Source organism: Tupaia chinensis, unplaced genomic scaffold (genome assembly GCF_000334495.1).
Source record: "Tupaia chinensis unplaced genomic scaffold, TupChi_1.0 Scaffold143894_1, whole genome shotgun sequence".
NCBI classification, from domain to species: Eukaryota; Metazoa; Chordata; class Mammalia; order Scandentia; family Tupaiidae; genus Tupaia; species Tupaia belangeri.
In genome coordinates, this window is record NW_006203745.1 from 981,866 (window position 1) to 1,000,692 (window position 18,827).

Below are 18,827 nucleotides of genomic sequence, written 5' to 3' on the forward strand. Positions count from 1 at the left end.
AGGGAAAGTTCTCAGTCTGCATTATAAGAAGGACAGCCAGATATCAACTGTTACAGAAATGAAATAAGACGGAAAATTTTAACACTGTTTAAACTATTTTCTTAAAGAGACTTCCTCCTCCACTGCCAGAGATCTTGAATAGTCTCCTGGTCAGTCATCTGGAAATAATTCTTCATGTAATTGATAAACTTGGCTTCTACTTTGGGAAGAGAACCACATGTTTTTCTACCTGTGTGCATTTTTGCTTTAATGTCATCTACAGAATTAGGTCCTTTTGGTGTCTTAGGAGTTTTTCCCTGTTTTTGTTTGTTTGTTTTTTATGATTATTGACCATTTGATCTTTTTATTTCCTTTTCTTTTCTTGGAGAGGTTTTTGCTACAGGGCATGTATGCTCGCCAGAAAGACAGAGAGAGACATAAAGACAAGAAGCGAGAAATCACCCCCCAGGGGGGATGGCCATGCCACAATCCCTTCTCCTCCTTTCTCCTCTCGGGATCTTGGGTGCTCATGCACATGTGCCCAGCATGAATTTAAGCCATCGGGTCCGGGACTCGAACTGTGGTCAGCTACGTGGGAGTCCAGCAACATAGCCATTAAATTAACTGCTGGTCCTGACCACTTGATCTTGATGTTGATGGTTTTGAGTCTTTTCTATTCTGGTTTGATTTTTGAGCATTTTTGCCAGGGATATCTCATACAGATTTCTTCACTGGAGCTTTTCCTTCTGTTTCCTCATCTTCAACATCATTATCTTTGTCATCGTCATCATCTTCATCAGCAGCAAATTTTATTTTTTTCTGTGGAATCTTGCTGCCACTTCCAGGGACATATCACTTTCCAGATATACTTAGCGAGTTTCACATCCTCCTCCTCTTTTTTTTTTTTATGAAAGGTTTTGCTATAGGGTGCATGTGCTTGCCAGAAAGACAGAGACAGAGGGACAGAAAGCAAGAAATCACTCCCCAGGAGGGATAGCCACGCCACAATCACTTCTCCTCCATTCTCCTCTGGGGATCTTGGGTACGCACGCACATGTGCCCAGTGTGAGTTTAAGCCACTGGGTCTGGGACTTTAACTGCAGTCGACTACATGGGAGTCCAGCGACATAACCATTATGCCACCTGCTGGGCCCGTCAGCCTCCTCTTCTTCTGACTCTTCATCTTCCTCTAGAGCTAAGTGCTGTCCACTAACATGTACAGGCCCTGAACCATACTTCCACCGTGAGACCACAGGTGGTATTATTTCAAAGCTCCCAAAGGAAATTGTTGTCTGTACAGATATTTTCGGTGTTGCCAGTGTTACTTTAATTGGACTGCCTTCATAAGTCATTACTTCTGCTTCAACAATTGTAATTCATCCTTTGCATCAGCCCCTAAACTGACCATTCTTAAAGATAACTGGTGTTCATTTTCATCATTATCCACTTTAAAGCGATAATCTTTGTTGGCCTTTAGTTCACAACTGAAAAGATAGTACTGGGGCCTCAGAGGGCTCATGTCCACATCCATTGAATTTTCTATGGGGTGGTGGTACGCACTTAGGTGGAGAAGGCAGATGGAGGTAAACGACTATGACTCCTGAACAGCCACGCAGGACAGAATCACTTCAGGCCCTTACTTTACTTTTTAATGTTGATGGTTAAGAGTACCTGTGTAGGAACTAGCAGATGACATAATGGTTATGCCGCTGGCCTGACCACGGTTTGAATCCTGGACCTGGAGCTTGATACTCATGCCTGGCATGTGTGTATGATGTCCAAAATCCTGAGAGGAGTATGAATGAGAATGGATTGTGGCATGGCCCATCCTCCTTGGGGGGTGATTTTTTGCTTTCTGTCTCTCTGTCTCTTTCTGTGTCTCTCCAGCAAGTGCACATACCCTATAGCAAAATCTCTCTAAAAAAATAAAAAGTATATATATGTTCTGTTTGTATTGGGTTATCAGAAAAGTCATGACACATTTTTGCATAGCAAAATACCATGATTTTTCCAACAACCCAATATATAAATAGGTAGATAGATATATGCATATATGTGTATACGGGTACATGTCATTATAGCTCTGTTACATTTATGTGTACATACTTAAAGACATCTTATTTTATATATATACCTGTTATATCTATGTATATGTGTGTGTGTGCTCATCTAGCTGCTGTAACTGACCTAAAGGTAGAAGAATCCCATGATTTTTTAGGTCACTTCATTATTTTAACTGTGTATAGTTTATTCTAATCTCTAGACGGTATCAATAAATTTGTGGATTTTCTATGTTTGAGAATTTACTTCAAAAGTTCAGAAACTGTAGACCAAATACATGTTTCAGTTGATTAATTTCATTAACTAGAACTTTTTAAGAACTTGTATATTTTAATTATAGATCTTTGAACCAATTGTGCTTTGATCAGCACGATGATCCATGAATCTTCTGAGGACTTTCTTTTAAATTATTCCTGAATTTTAAAAAGTATGTTTCATTATAATGTTATATTTTTAATTTACAAGTATCTTCATGTAATTTTCTTCTAGTTCAGGCCCCTGAAGCTCATCCAGAAATTCTGGCAACTCATGCTAGTTCTAAAAATACACACGACTGGAAAAAAATGTCAAGCAGAAAACAAAATAGTCATCATAATGAAGCTGATGAAGAATTTTACTTATCTGTTGGCTCGCCTTCTGTTTTTTTGGATGCAAAAACATCTGTATCAGAAAATGCTATTTCATCTATTGCCAAAAAGAGAGAGACTTACACTTTAAAAAATTCAGTAAATACACTTTCTTCAAGTGCAGAGATTTCTCTGAAACCCAAAAAAAGGTAATCTTTTATCTAAACAATATTAATGCTACTTTAAAACTCTTACCTTTTATATTAAAAAATAGTAATTTAGTATTTTTATATGGTTTTGTTGCAAGGATTAAGGAACATTATGCTATTGAAAAATATATTAAATAACAAAGGAACTTCAAAAGGGGCTAGACAGTGGTGCAGCTTACATAGTAAGGTCCTGGGTTCATGTCTTGGGGCCTCTTTGTACATTCCAGGTGTGTATGTATGTGTGTGTGTGTGTGTGTTTATGTGTGTGTGTGTATATCCCTTCAATGTGGACTGATTGAGGCTGGAGGTAAATCATGGCACAAGGATCCTATTGAAGGTATCTATCTCTCTTTCCCTTGCTCTTTTTGTCTCATGGAAGAAATAAATTAATACACTTTAAAAACTTGGAGGAAAATGGAATTTAAGAATGAAGTTGTTTTTGTGGAAAAAATTTTTGATATTTGTGCAGTTTATGATGTTTCTGCATTTTTCATGAACTTTTTAAAGACCCCTTGTATATTAACCCCTTTATAATTAACAGGAAGGCATTCAAGTGTGCTTCAGATTTGGGGTGTTAACTTTTCTCATTTGTGAATAGATTTTTTTTTGTTCTGATAGAAAGTTTTCTATAACTTCCTAGGAGAAACAGTTTATATTTCCCCCATGTTATATGTAATTGCAAGAGTAGGTGTGTATTAGGTCATTTATGCGGCAGCAAAGCGTAACTATTATTGAGGTTTGAATTGTGGTAAACCCTGTTTCATTTCATGGCCCTTTCCCTTTGGCCTTCAAGAAACAAAGCAGATTGTTCAAGGTCCTTTGTACTGGAGATTTTTGCAACAAGTATAATTTCCATCTAGAGCCTTAATGTGATATCTGGAACCAAGGAATTGAGTGTATTCTAGACTTTGCTATTCAGAATGTGGTCTGCCCCAGTGCTCAGAGAAGAGAGAGATTTACATTTTTGAAAATTCAGGTGTTCTCTAACCTAGACATTTCTTGGCATTTAATTTTTTTTTTTTCTGTTGCTATAGGACATATACCCTTGCCAGAGAGAGAACAGAAAGAGGGAGAGAAAGCACGTGTGCCTACATGACTGGCCATGTGGGAATCTGGTTCCTTAATCACCAGGCTCAGTACAGAATTTTATAAGTGGTCTATATCACTTTAAGAGAATTCAAAAAGACTCATAATTCAGCAAACATAGGGTAGTTGTTCAACTTACGTTCTTTTTATCCTTTTAGGTTGAACTTTGAAGATAAAGATGTTTTGAAGAAAGTAGAAATAGAGAATAAAATATCTGAAGTAGATAAAATATCAGAACAACCAGAAAGGAAACTCTCAGTAACATCCCAGGAAAGACTGCAAGACTCAGAACATGAAATTCAGCCACAAGCTAAAAAGAGTTTTTCAACATTGTTTTTAGAAACTGTAAAAAGAAAAGGTGAATCCAGGTGAGTTATGATGAAACTGTCCTTTGAGGCATTTTTTCTTTTATAGCCTATGAACCATTTCTAAGGATTTCTGGGGTTACTTAACTCATAAATAAATCCTTTTTTTTTTTTTTTTTTGAGAGGTTTTTCGCTATAGGGCACGTGTGCTCACCAGAAAGAGAGGGAGAGAAAGGAAGAAATCACCCCTCAAAGGGGGATAGCCATGCCGCAATCCCTTCTCCTCCATTCTCCTCTCGGGTTCTTAGGCACACACGCGTCTGGCGTGAGTTTAAGCCACCAGGTCTGGGACTCAAACCGCGGTGGACTACATGAGAGTCCAGCAACATAGCCATTATATCACCTGCTGGTCCCAGAAATAAATCTTTTAAAGATTTTACCTGGCCTGTAAAGGTGAGGTAGTTTCTTACTAGTAAATCACCCCAGAGCCATCCTTCAATGGATATAAATTAGATGTGAAAGAAAATGAGTTTATTTAGTTCTTACTGCTTCTGCCTGTCAGTGCATTTAGCTCTTCTATATGATGCCAAGTAATTAAGGCAGTAATTTGATATATTGGGTTGTTGAAAAAGTTATGATGCATTTTTGCATAGAAAAATATGTCATGACTTTTCCAACAACTAATAGAATTATGTAAATGTGCCTGTATTTTACTATCATATGTTTAAATGTTTTTTCTGATTTCATCAAAAAAGTTATAGTTCTAAAATGTTAATATGCTCTGGCCTATTTAAAAACTTCTATTGGTGCTGTAGTAACCATACAGTGATTTTTCTGTCCCTGGCTGCATGGTAGAGTTACCTAGATTCAGCACTAGCCAGGATTGAGAACCACTAGTAAACTACAGATTTCTCAACTGACATTTAAGGGCTTTACTCTCCCTTGTCAAATGTTTCTACCCACTTGGTCATAGACATTTACACTTATTTCTTGGCATTTGCCAGTCTTCATTTTCTTTTAAGGTCCACACTAGGCTTATAGGTTTTTCTAAGTTCCACTTCAGTGTTTTTTAAGTAGCTTCATGCCTCATTGTTCTGCTGTTTTTTATATGTCTTAGTGGATTAACACCTAAGTCCTGTAAGGGTTTAGTTTTCTTCTAGATCCTGTGATATTAGAGTATTAATGAATATGTTAGGAAATTGTTTTGTGTGTTCTTTTTCTTAACCACCAGAAAGCATGCATATTTGCCAGTTAGAGAGTGTGTGTAGGAAATAATGATAATATTTATAATTTAGGCTTTCTTTGTTTTACCAAGACAAATGAGTTTTGGGGTTAGGGGTTTGTAGAAAGAGGGCTAGAGTGGGGAAACATTATTTGACCTTCTATGATTCTATGGCATTGCATGTTTTGTCATAAGTTTTCCCCTGTTTCTTTGGCACTAGATGTCTTCTGTGCTTTTGCTGCCATTCTAGGTATACTCCATTTATTTTATACCATACTGATAATATTTTAAAATTATGTATATATATGTAAAATATTCAAACTTAAAATGGGTTTTTATATAATATTTTTACATAATAGTAATATTAATTAATTTTTTAAAATTTTGCCGGAAGGCACATTTGTTTGCCTGAGAAAGACAGGGAGAGGGAGAACTATCACCCTGGGGGGCATGCATGCCACAGTCCTTTTTCTTCCATTTCTTCATCCTGTCTGAAGTTTGGGTGTGCATCCCAAAATATGAACTTGTGTTTCTCAAGACAGTCAATATTCAAACCACAGAGTTGGCCATGTGGGAACTGGCTCCGTTAACCAACAGGCCATGAGGCCAGTCCTAGTGACGTTAGTAATTTTTATAATCGGTACTTCTGTGTATGAAGTCCTATGAAGTATTAAAAAAAAAAAAGATTAGAAGACATCACTCCTGATCTCTTACAATTTTAATAGTATTCTTTTAGAATATTAGACTTGGAGATTTCTTAGAAATTATCTTGTCTACCCTTATGTTGGATATGAAGAAATTCAGGCTCCAAAAGATATCTGTGCAAACAAATAAGATGAATATGTGTAACTGTGAAGCAGTTTATTTGGGTTATAATTATACATCTCTGGTTTTCAGTTTTTTTAGTATATATAAGAGAGAAGGATCAAATTAGTTGACATCTAGGCTTCTATGATTCCTTAAGTGTTATAAATGGAGATGATTAGATAGAAAAATGTGTGAGTTGGGACAGAGATTCTCTTGGTATTACTGATCAGGAGACATATGAACTGCTCTTTTAAAAAAATATGTAGATTTTATTTCCTGTAGAGATTATTTTCTTAAAAAGAGTAAAATCTTCATATTTTTGAGCTATTAAAGTAGTATCCTGTTTTAGTCCCATTGTTAGGCATATAGCACCTGCTCCAACTCATTCATCTTCTCCAAGTGATCTGAAGTTGTTAGAGGATGAATTTATAATTGATGGGTCAGAGAGAAGTTTTGCTAGTCGATCTTGGATTACGATACCAAGAAAGGCAGGGCATCTGAATCAACGCCCAGTATCCCCTGCTGAGAACCCTGCACCTCTTCAAGCTAAGAAGTCAAGAGAAAAACATCATAGTGTACTACCTGAGACTTTGACTAATGGTATACATTCACATGGAGCTCACCCAGTAGAGAAATCTCAGCCCTCTGATCAAGAAAATCTCTGTACAAATTGTGCTTTAACAGATGAAATGGAAAATAGTTGTAGATCTACAAAATATAAAATGTGTTCTGAGAATGCAGAAAAATCACCCGGAAACAAAAGGACTGTAAAACAAAAACAAAGAACAAAATCGAAGGACAGTATAGACAAAGATCAGCTTGATGTAGGACAATCCAAAGATGGAAATATGTCACATATTGCCCAAAAGAAGTTACAAAGAAATTCAGATAGAAATACAGAAGAGTGTGAAGAGAAGAGAAATAATCGTATTTCAAAAAAACAGATGCCATCTATGGGTAAGTGTTTATATTAACTATGACTATTCTACCACTTCCTTTGGGGGAGGGGAGGTTTTTGCTATAGGGTGCGTGCGCTTGCCAGAAAGACAGACAGAGAGACAGAAAGCAAGAAATCAACCCCCCACAAGGGGGGATGGCCACACCACAATTCCTTCTCCATTCTCCTCTCGGGATCTTGTGCATGCACGCACACACACCTGGCATGAGTTTAAGCCACTGGGTCCAGGATTCGAACCATGGTCGACTACATGGGAGTCCAGCGACACAGCCATTACGCTAACTGCTGCTCCCGTCCACCATTTACTTTTTAAAATATTCCTGCTTCTCTTTAGGAAAGCGGCATAGTAGTAAACCTAATCTACAAAAAGTCTACAGACTCTTTGCTAGAATCTCTTTATTTTATATGTAGTTCAATTCTGATTCATTTGATTTTTGTTTAGTTTCTAAAATGGTAGCATATGTACTTGGAGAAGTTAAAGGGAAAGATCAGTAAACAGGTTAGTTACTAGAAAGTGAATAACTCAGAATCATAAATTCTTTATGGTTCCTAAAATATAAATTGAAGGGAAAAAATCCAGGACAGTGTGGGGCTATTATACAGATGGAAACACTATACTCTTGTCATTCACTCATCAAATGTTAAGAGCCTGTACTAGGAACTGAAATCACAAAAATTGATGAGTGAATGAGCAAGTGTCCTGCCACAGTGGCACTAGCAGGAGGGTGCAGCTCTGTGTTGACTGGGGCCACATGAAAGGCCTGTATTAGTTCCCCTGACCCAACCTAAAAAAATAGGTTTGGTGTAGTTGTGCACCTGTGTGGTCCTGTCTAACTAGAAGGCCAGAGCAGGAGGACGGCAATAAAACTCTGTCATAGATACCTATGTCTTTCTCATTAAAAAAAAAAAAAAAAAAAGTGCGTGTGAGGGACAAAAAGAAGACCATGGGATCAATTTAAAAGTTACTGTAACTGAGAATTTTGTTGTTGTTTTTTAAAGATGTTGTGGTTCTCTAAAAGGTCTGGTTCAATGGACTATGAATTGTATTTATGTTTTTCTTTATTTTAGGAAGCAAAAATAGCACCAAAAAAGATAAAGAAGAATCTAAGAAGAAACGATTTTCTAGTGGATCCAAGAACAAAGTTGAACCCGAAGGAGTCACTTTGACTGTCACAAGAAGTAGAAGAATTTCCAGGTGTCCATCTGATTGGTGGGTGGTAAAATCAGAGCAGAGTAAGTGTTGTTATTTAAATAATGTTTATTAAGAGCTCCTTAAAAATCATTTGGTAAGGGGCTTTGTTTGATTTACATTCCCATTATGCAGAGGACCTAATTAAATTAGATTGGCAATGGAAATATTAAACTAGTTATAGAGGAATTACTTCATATTATAACATATACAGTATTCTAAATTTAGGACTATATTTATCAAAAACAAAGTCATAAACCAAAAGTCTCTGCTCTCCCAGAACTTAAAGTGTATACAGGAAGACAACATAGAGAAGTATTCATGCAGTAATAGGTGTAGATAAAAGATAAAGTCGATAGGAGAGAAGGATGGGCTGTAGGTGACAGGGATATGGGGATAGACAAGGAGGATAGAGTGGGATACTATTTGTATGATAAGATCTTTAAGATCTTTCAGAGCATATATACGAATGAAAGGGATGAAGCCCATGCAGTAACTTGGGAGTAAACCATTCCAAGCCCAGGGAAAAATACTTGTAAAAGTCCTTTACAAATGGAGCATGTTTGATTGGCATGACTGAGGAATGTCAAGAAGACCAGAGTGACTGAAGAAGAGTAAGCCGGGAGAGATGAGAGTAAAGAAAAAGTAAGCCGGGAGAGGTGAAAGTCAGCCATGATAAATAATAGCTACGTAATAATGTGACATGATTGACTCAACTTTGAAAGGATCATTCTTGCTACTACGTTGAGAGTGAACAGACTGGGAAAAATGGAAACCTGTGACTAATTTTAGGGGGTTAGTAAAATGAAAAGATGAGAGTGGTTGGATTCTGGATATTTTTGAAGGTAACATAGAGGAAGTACTGTGGATTGGATCAAGAGAAAGGCATTGCTTGCTCACAGGTGTTTTGTTTTGTTTTGTTTTGTTTTGTTTTGGAAGGATTTAGTAGACCAGAGAAGGTACTGATGACTAAGAAGAGAAAAGGTGTGAGAGAAGCAGATTTGGAGAGGATATCAAGATTTCAGGCTGATGTATTTATTTTGAGATATCTCTTAGATATATTGGGTTTATTGAGCAGAGAGTTAGGGGGAAGATGTCAGAGGGAAAGATGTGAGAGAACTGAAGGTTATTCAGAAGACAGCAAAGTTAATGGACTGGCAGTCTTAGAAGGTCAAGAAGTAAGGTCAGATAGTGGGATTATTGAAACCAAAGTTATAGAAGTATTGTAGCAAGTGATCTCATGCATGACTCTGGGAAGGAGAGGCTATGGTGGGATACAGAGTAAAGATTTTAGAAGTCTTGAGTATTCAGAATATCAAGAATGTTTTCAGAGTGGTGATGCGACAAAATAAAATCTTAAATGAATGAATGTGAGTGACCAAGATAGCAGATCTGTAGAGCTAAAACTATCTGAGTATCACCCACAGAAACTCTGATAGATTTGTTCTGGAGTGGGTCTCTGCTTTTATCATTTTGGGTAACTTACAGATAGCAGAAATTATTGGTTACATTTCTGGAGACTTCAAGTCTGAGATCAAGGTAACAGCAATTCAGTGTCTGGTGAGGACTCTTTCCTTAATAGATAACACCTTCTATGTGTCCTCACCTGATGGAAGAAGCAGATTCCATTAGGCCTTTTTATAGAGGCACTAATCCATTCATGAGGACAGATCCTTCATGATTAGTCACCTCCCAAACATTTGATCTCTTCATACCATCACCTCAGAGGTTAGGTTATTTGTTGTTGTTATTGTTGTTTTAGTTTGCTATAGGGTGCATGTGCTTGCAGCCAGAAATAGAGAAGGAAAGTGATAAACCATCTTCCTGGAAGGAAGACTACACTTCAGTCCCTTCTAATCCATTCTCCTCTTGGGATTTTGGGCATGCATGCACACGTTCCTGGTGTGAGTTTTAAGCCACCAGGTCTGGGACTTGAACTGCGGTTGACTACATGGGAGTCCGTTGATGTAACTATTATGCCATCTGCCGGCCCCAACAATTTCATATTTTTAAAGTAGCCCCAGATTATTATAATTGTGCATCCAGGGCTAAAGACCAACAGTGTAGTAGAACAATTTAGAGAGGTTGGGGGAGATGAGAGAGTCATATTATGGTAGGAAGCTTGCATTTCTGTGGCAACTGAGGTAAACCATAAGTCAGCAATAATATGATTAGACTTGAGGGGAGGTATAGAGAGAACTGTGGGTTTTAAGTTTTGATGTGACCATGAGGTGTTGAGGAAAAAACAGTCTACTAAGAACACTTAGATTGCTTTGGGCATTGTTTTTTGTTTTTGTTTTTGTTTTTTTTCCATCCTTTATATAGAACTCAGTGAATGTGCTCAGGGGTATGTTAATCTAGCTGTTTGGTAGTGAGGATTAATAAAATGATTTCTTGCCACCAAGGAATGTATCATCTAGTTGACTATAGTTTCATTTATTAGGCATAAAAAGGCAAATAACTGGTGTTGGGATGCCTGAGACCACCCCCAAGTCTGGTAATTTGCTAGAAGATATTGGCCTATAGCTATATTTTTTTTTTAGGCAGAAGGATACAAAGCAAAATCAGCAGAAAAATAATATGGGCTAAGTCTGAAGAAAATCAGTGCAAACTTCAAGAATTCTTCTCCACTGGTTGCACTAGGTGCCTAATTCCACCAGCAATAAGTTAAAATAAATGTGTGAAATGTTGTCGACAAGGGAAGTTTATTAGAGACCTTTGTGCCCAAGACTTTTATTAGGGATTGTCACATAGGTGCACTCTGCCTAGCAAGTGCTAAAATTACAGACTTTCTGAAGGACAGCAAGTATTCAAGAAAACCCATACTTTTTACACTAGCAGTTTAGGCACACTAAACCATGCTTGTCAGTTGAATCAGTGGGAATCCTACTGAAATTTGAAGTCCCCAGATGCTAGTCAAGGGTTTACTTTGCAATAGGCCTTTCTAGAATAATTTTTTTGGGCCTGCCTCTCTTCTTCACAATACAAAACATTCATTGGTTTTGCAAAATTGTAATTTTTTAAAGAGCATTATTTATTTTAATTTTATTTATTATTATTCCTCAATTTGACCAGAGAGTCAGAAAGGAGGGTGAAAAAGCAAACTGCCAGTTTGGGACTCAAAACACAGTATGGGAGTCCAGCATCTTGACCACCATGTCACTTGCCATCCCCAACAATTTCATATTTTTTAAGGAGGCAATCCTAAGAAGATTATAGATGATTAGGTAACACCTTACATATGCAAATACTCTTGATTGTGGAACATTTAGATCAAGAAATGAGAAACTATACAAATAAGGCACATTTATGAGTCCTTGTTATAAATCATTGAATCATTGGGATCTGTTCTGCTGTGGCCCCTTGTAGTATTTTGGAGTCAGATCTGAGTTCAAGTTATGACTCTTCCATTATGGGTAGATTATTTAGTTTCTCATACTGTAACATGATTACGAATACCCCTACTTCATTCATGTTTGTTTTGTTTTGTTCTGTGTTCTGGCCAGAGAAAAAGAGGAATAGTGAAAGTACCCCTCAACTGGGCTTGATCATATTGTAATCCTTTTCATCCAAATCTCTGTCACTGAGCATACAGGTGTCTTATCTTTTCTCTGGTGCACCCTCTCTCCTCATGTGAAATTTTCAAGCTCCTGGACTGGGACATGAACTCCGGTAGATCATGTGGGCTTTGGCTTCTGTGCAGTACCTAACCACTGCACTGTGGGGCCAGCCCCCTCACTGAGTCTTAAAAGGATTAGGTACAGTTGGCATAGTAGTTGGCATATAGTAAGTATTAAAATTTTAACTACACAATTAGTGTTTTGTGGAACTCACTTTTCTGCCCTAGGTTGTTTGAAATGTAATGTCGTAGATGAGAGTGAAACAATATGGAGACAGGATCAATTTTCTAGAACATGAGCCTTATCAAAAAGGACTTAGAAAGTCATCAGTCCCAAGATAGATATCGATTTTTTTTTTTCCTCAGTTTACTGGAGGGTGCATGTACCTACCAGAGAGAGGGAGAAAAAAGATTGGGAGAAAGCACCCCTTGATGGGGTGTGTCGTGCTACAATCCCTTCTCCACTTTTACATTCTGTTGGGATTTTGATCATGCAGTTACACCCACCCAATGTATTTCTCCAACCACTGGAACTAGGATTTGATCCTCTAGGTTGGCAATGTGTGATCTGGCTCCCTCTACCAGTAGGCCACAGGATCAGCCGTATATGTTGCATTTTTTTTTTTTTTATTAAACTAGAAGTCACAAATGTGGAGCAATGCTTATAGATATTACAGTCTAATAAACTCCTTTTGATGGAAGAAACTGAAGTCCGAAGTCCAGAAAACCATAACTTGTCCCAAGCTGTTGTCCTTTCATATATCTGAAAAAGTATTTGAGTGCTTGTTGTGAGACAGGAATGGTGCAAGTCAGGACCCGGACAAGGGTAACACAGTAAGGAACTAGAGTGGAAAATTTAAGGAGACACTTGGTCTCAGGGTTATATAAGTACTTGCACAACCTCACAAGTAAGTACTTTCTTAAATTTTCCACAGGAGGCTACTCTCATGTTTCACCACAGTCTTGCCCTTTGTTGTTAATCATTGGGATTGTAGAGATAGGTTAAACAACAAGTCAGTACCTTTGTCCCCAGGAATTGTGAGTATCTTGGAGGGGGATAGTGATTAGCATTATCAAAGAGTTAAAAGAGCTACCCTAAGACTTGAGAATTAGGGAAAATTTCCTGAAGGTATGAATTAGGAGTGGACAAAGTGGTCTGGTGGGGTGAGAAAGACTGGAATATTTAAGCACAAATAATACATGCAGCAATCTGGAGCTCAGAACTTGGTATTCTTTTATTTTTTTAGTGTGGCCCACAATGATCTGGAGGGCTTGTTAAAACAGATTGCTGGGCCCTACTTTGTGAGTTTTTAACTCTGTAGAAATTTCAAACAAATTTCCAGATAACGCTCATCCTGCTGGTCTAGAAACTGTTTTTGAGAACCAATGTTTTCAATAAACTGGAAATAGTTCATTGCTTTGGATTTTTTTGATTCATTTGTTCTGAAAAGGAGGAATTGAGAATTGTGCTTCATAAGCAAACTCTACATGTAGAAATCAATGTTGAAAGTATTTAGACTTAGTCTTTTTTGTTTGTTTTTTTTTCTTAAGAGTTTTTTGCCTTAGGACACATAGGCAGAGAGAGAGAGACAGAGAGAGAGAGAGACAGGGATAAGTAGTGAGAGAGAAAGTGAAAATCACCACCTAGGGAGAATGGGCACACCACAATCCCTTCTCCTCCTGGGATTTTTTAAAAAATTTTTATTATTTTATTTAACTTTATTTATTTAGTTATTTATTTTAATTTGACCATAGAGGGAGTAAGCAAGAGAGAGAGAGAGGGAGGGAAAGTGAGAAAGCAAGCCGTCAGGTCTGGTACTCGAACCAAGGTCAGCCATGTGGGAGTTTGGTGCTCTTAACCACCACACCACCTGCTGTCCCCCCATCTTGAGCCTGCATGCACACACTAATGGCCTGAGTTTCAAACCACCAGGTTCAGAACTCAAGCTGTAGTCAGCCATTTGGCAGTATAGGGTCGTAACTGCTACACCATCTGCTGGCCCCTTGGACTTATCTTTAAGCTCTAGATAATCACTAAAAATTTTAAGTAGGGTTGTAATAATCCAATTTTTGTTCTTCAAAGATGATTCTTAAAGCATTGTGAAGAATGGATTGAAGAATAAGGCTAGAGGAATATTAAATTCATCTGCTAATAACAGGCCAGAGAGCTTGAAAGCTTGAAATGAGAGACGTTAGGAAAGTAGAAGTGGGGCTAACCTCGTAGCCTAGTGGTTAAGAGAGCTGGGTGTACCAGTCTACCATGGTTGGGATCCTGGCCTTGGTGGCTTGAAAAAAAACACCAGGCACGTATCCATCTTGCCCCAAATCACAACAAGATGGACAGATGGAGAAGGGATTGTTATGTGACCATGTCCCATTGGCGGATGCTTTCTCTTTCTCCCTCTTTCTCAATCTCTTCATTTCTCTGTTAAACCCATGTGCTCTGTGGCAATTCAAAAGAAAAGAAAAAAAGAAAGTAGAACTGACAGGATTTACGGATTGATTGTAGGTAGGGACAGATATCTTGAATGACTCAGATTTCTGATTTAGGTATTTGGATATGTAGTATTAATATATTTACATCATGAAACCCTTGATATTTTCCATTTAGGACACAACGTTCTTTCTGTGTTCATTAAGATAGGAAATAAAGCAGAAGAGACAGAGGAGAATGGTAGTTGGATATTATAGATACCAGCATATCAGTAATAATTAAAGTTATGTGTAGAATAGATTCCTCAAAAATAAAATGCATATCATGAAAACCTGAAGTTGGTATCTTAGGGAATACTAGGATCTTAAGGATGGCTAGAAGAGTAGTAGGCAGAGCCAGAGAGTGATTTTTTTTTTAAAAGAGGTATCTTATTTATTTTTAAAATTTGACAAGAAAGGGAGGGGAAGAAGAAGAGAGAGAGAGAGACAGCAAGCCACCAGGTCCGGGACTCGAAACTCGGCCACATGGGAGTCTAGATCCCTTAACCACCACGCCACCTGCCGACCCTAAGAGAGTGATTTTTTTTTGAAGCTTGTGATAATTTGAAAGGTCTAGGGTCTTATCTATAAATCGAAGACTTGCATTGTTCAAAGTATTTAATTTGGAAACAAATTTAGCCTATTGAGATTGATATGTGTGTGTATGTGTTTATATGTGAATGTAAATGATGTTGGTATTTCAGTGAGCCACATCTTGGGGACAAATGTTCTGCTAACTTTCACTTAACATTGACTCCTTTAGGTCCTATTTCTGCTTCATTGAGAAATGAATTATCAATGCGTCAGAACCGAAGGCAAAAACCTGCTAAGAAAACAAATCAGTCATCGAAGAAAATTAGGAAAAAAACTGTCCCATTTAAAAGGCAGAAGACAGCTACTCAAGGCAGCTCAAGGATACAGAAGTTTTTAAATGTTAATGATTCTGGAGGTATTATTGACCATGATGAAGTTTCCAGTTGTTCCCAGGATGAGCCTTTGGAAAGGGATGAGGCAGACCTGGCTAAGAAGAAAAATCTTGATTGTTCTAGGTAATGACTATTATGTATACAATATAGTTATTTTTGTTGTTCAACATTTAGTAATATGTCTATGTTATTTTAATCATTTGTAGAGGCAGTTTTAGCAAAAAAAAAAAAAAAAAAAACGGGGGGGAGGATAGGGCACTATACTCTGACAGATCTGCTATTAAATCTAGGTTCTGCCATTAATTGGATGACACTCGGGCCAAGTAGTACTCTGAGCTTGTTTCCTCATTAAATAGGAAATAATATTTAGCACATGAGATTGTAAGTATTTAATAGGCCGAATATTATTTTTGCCTTAGAGGTACTTTTTTTTTTTTAATTGTGGTTAAAAAATGTAATTTACCATCTCCATCATTTTTAAGTGTACCGTTCATGTTGTGTCCTTTTAAATGAGATTGTGTCATTTCAGTAATTAAGAATATATCTTAATAGTTTTCCTCTTAAGATGGTAATCGTTAACATTTTTTGAGTGTTTACTATGTGCAAAGTATTTGCTAGACGCATCTAATGAAACCCTTGATATTTTCCGTTTAGGATACAACATTCTTTCTGTGTTGATTAAGATTGGAAATAAAGGGAACCAGCAGTTAGCGTAATGGCTATGTCGCTGGACTCCCACGTAGTCGACCGTGGTTTGTGTCCCGGACCCGGTGGCTTAGAACTCACGCTGGGCACGTGTGCGTGCGTGCCCAAGATCCCGAGAGGAGAATGGAGGAGAAGGGATTGCGGCGTGACCATCCCCCCTGGGGGGTGATTTCTCGCTTTCTGTCTCTATGTCTCTCTCTCTCTCTGTCTGGCGAGCGCATGCACCCTATAGCGAAAACCTCTCCAAAAAAATATATAGGAAATAAAGCAGAAGAGACAGAGGAGAATGGTAGCTGGATATTATAGATACCAGCATGTCAATAATAATTAAAGTTACGGGTAGAATAGATTACTCAAAAATAAAATGTATACCATGAAAACCTGAAGTTGGTATCTTAGGGAATACTAGGATCTTAAGGATGGCTAGAAGAGTAGTAGCAGGCAGGGCCAGAGAGAGTGATTTTTTTTTTTTTAAGAGATATATCTTATTTATTTATTTTTAAAATTTGACAAGAATGAATTTTTTTCAATCCTAACAACCCATTGAGGTAAGTATTATCTTTATGCTTTCTTGCTTTTTGCTATAACTTGCATTCAACAAATATTTAGTACATTTGTGAGATAGAAATAGGTGCTAAAGGTATACTAAGATAAATGAGAGCGCTCTAAAATATACGAGTATATTTAATTATTAAAGATAATGAAATTTCATACATACTTTTATTTAACATTTTCAGACCACTCATATCTGCTTACTCTCTCTCGTTTTAATGTGTTCTTAGAATTGATTTGCTACTGTTTAGTTGAGTTGTTCTGATCCTTACTTACTTTGTGATGTCTTTGTCTATTTTTTGTAAGGATAATACTGGCTATAAAATGAGTTGGGAAATACTCTGTTACTTGTAAAGTGTTTCTTTCAAAGAGAGAGGGAGAGGAAGAAAAAGAAAACACAAGCACCCTCAACAGGGTCTCATGCTATGATCTTGCTAGTCTTTTCTAGCCAGCTAGGATTGTGCACACATATGTGCATACCTGGTGTATACAGGTCGGCCTACAAACTGGACCCTGATCTTCCATTGCTTTTTAGCTTGCCTAGCATTGCACTACCACTCTATGCCCACCACAGTTTAGCCTCTTTTGTTTTTGAAAGAGTTTGTGAATATTTGTATTAATTCTTTGAATGTTTGATGAATTCAGCAGCAGCCTCTTATGTTTTTGAAAGAGTTTGTGAATATTTCTATTCTTTTAATGTTTGATGAATTCAGCAGCAAAGCCATCTGGAGCTGAACTTTTCTTTGAGGGTTTTTTTTTTTTTTTTTTTTTTTTTTTTTTTTTTTTCTGTGGGTGGGTAGTTTCTCTCTCTCTCTTTGCCATAGAGTACATGTGCTTGCTGGAGAGAGAGAGACAGAGAGAATGAAAGTGAGAAATCACCCCCTGGGGAGGTGGCTATGCCATAATCTCCTCTCCATTCTGTTTAGAGATTCTGGGTATCCACACATACGTGTGTAGTGTGACTTTCCAGCCACCAGGTCCAGGACTCAAATCATGGTCTGCCATGTAGAAATCTAGCACCTTAACACCATGCCAGTTGTTGACCCCTTGGATAATTTTTTGATTACTGATTCGTAGGTATTTTGAGATTGTTTTTTTGTTAAATCAGTGTTTGCAATTTGTGTGCCGTTAGGAATTTGTCCATTTTTATCTAATTTGTTGACATGGAGTTCATAATATTCTCTTCAAATCCTATTTCTTTTTACTCTTGATGGTCGGGTCCTGAAACATAATATATACTTCAGTAATAAACTGAAGTACTAGTTGTAGTAACATTTCGAGTAAACTGATTAGCTGTCAGCTACCAAACAGATCAGTTGGGTCCCTCTCAGGACTCTACTGTCCTTCAGTAGGCTGTCAAGGATTATCAAATTAATGGTTTCAACCATTAATAGGTTAACGTGTTGTACGCATTGTAAGCTCTCTGTAGGTAGTGTCTCCCACTGTCCTTCCATAATCACTTCCATCTTGGTCTATATCATTTTTTCTCATTAGGAATTTTCAAATTAAAACTTTTAGTAGGTCCTAGAATTGAGTTTCCTTCCTGAGTTATTTGTAAGTCTTAGGACCTAATAAGCAGGGTGATACAGTATTTGTTAACAGCAGTGTTAAATCTTGTGTATACCTTTCCATGTATTGCTTCTAGAAAAAATATTTTAGTGAGAAGTATAAACAATTATAAACTTTTCACTTTGATAGATCTGCAGAAAGCTTAAAGGATCAGGATGGCATTATTACTGAACAGAATGTTAATGTAATGTCTCAAACCGGTGTAAATACATGCACGTCACCAACAGAGTCTAACTTGGATTCAGAAGAGCCTAAGACTTCAGTTTTGGAGGAAAGGTATGCTTGCATTCTAAAAATCGTAGGATTTATTCACTATATTAGTTACCGATTGCTTTGTAACAGGTTACGCCAATACTTAATTTTAATTTTGTTACTGACTTGCAGATATAAACTGTTCCATAGTTTTTGTGGATCAGAAATCTAATTGAGGCTTAGCTAACTAATTCTGGCTCAGAGATAACCAGGAGGTAGTAATCAAGATTTTTTTCGGGCTGCTGACTGGTCTTTCTTGCTGGCTGTTGACAGTAGATCTTGGTTTCTTGCCACGTGGCTATCTCCACAGGGCTCTTGAGTATGGCTAACCTTCCCTAGGTTTGGTCTCA

At 37.4% G+C, this 18,827-nt stretch overlaps 1 protein-coding gene and 1 pseudogene across 1 annotated transcript in view; one reads left to right on the forward strand and one right to left on the reverse strand.

Moving 5' to 3' along the window:
- CENPC (centromere protein C) overlaps positions 1-18,827 on the forward strand; it is a gene marked incomplete in the record, with an annotated part of 81,744 nt that overhangs the window by 30,405 nt on the left and 32,512 nt on the right. The window contains 5 exon segments of the mRNA XM_014582879.1: positions 4,060-4,269; positions 6,585-7,192; positions 8,262-8,426; positions 15,237-15,522; positions 18,355-18,501. Coding sequence (XP_014438365.1) covers positions 4,060-4,269; positions 6,585-7,192; positions 8,262-8,426; positions 15,237-15,522; positions 18,355-18,501 — 1,416 coding nt within the window.
- LOC114005486 (nucleophosmin-like) lies at positions 102-1,675 on the reverse strand (annotated as a pseudogene).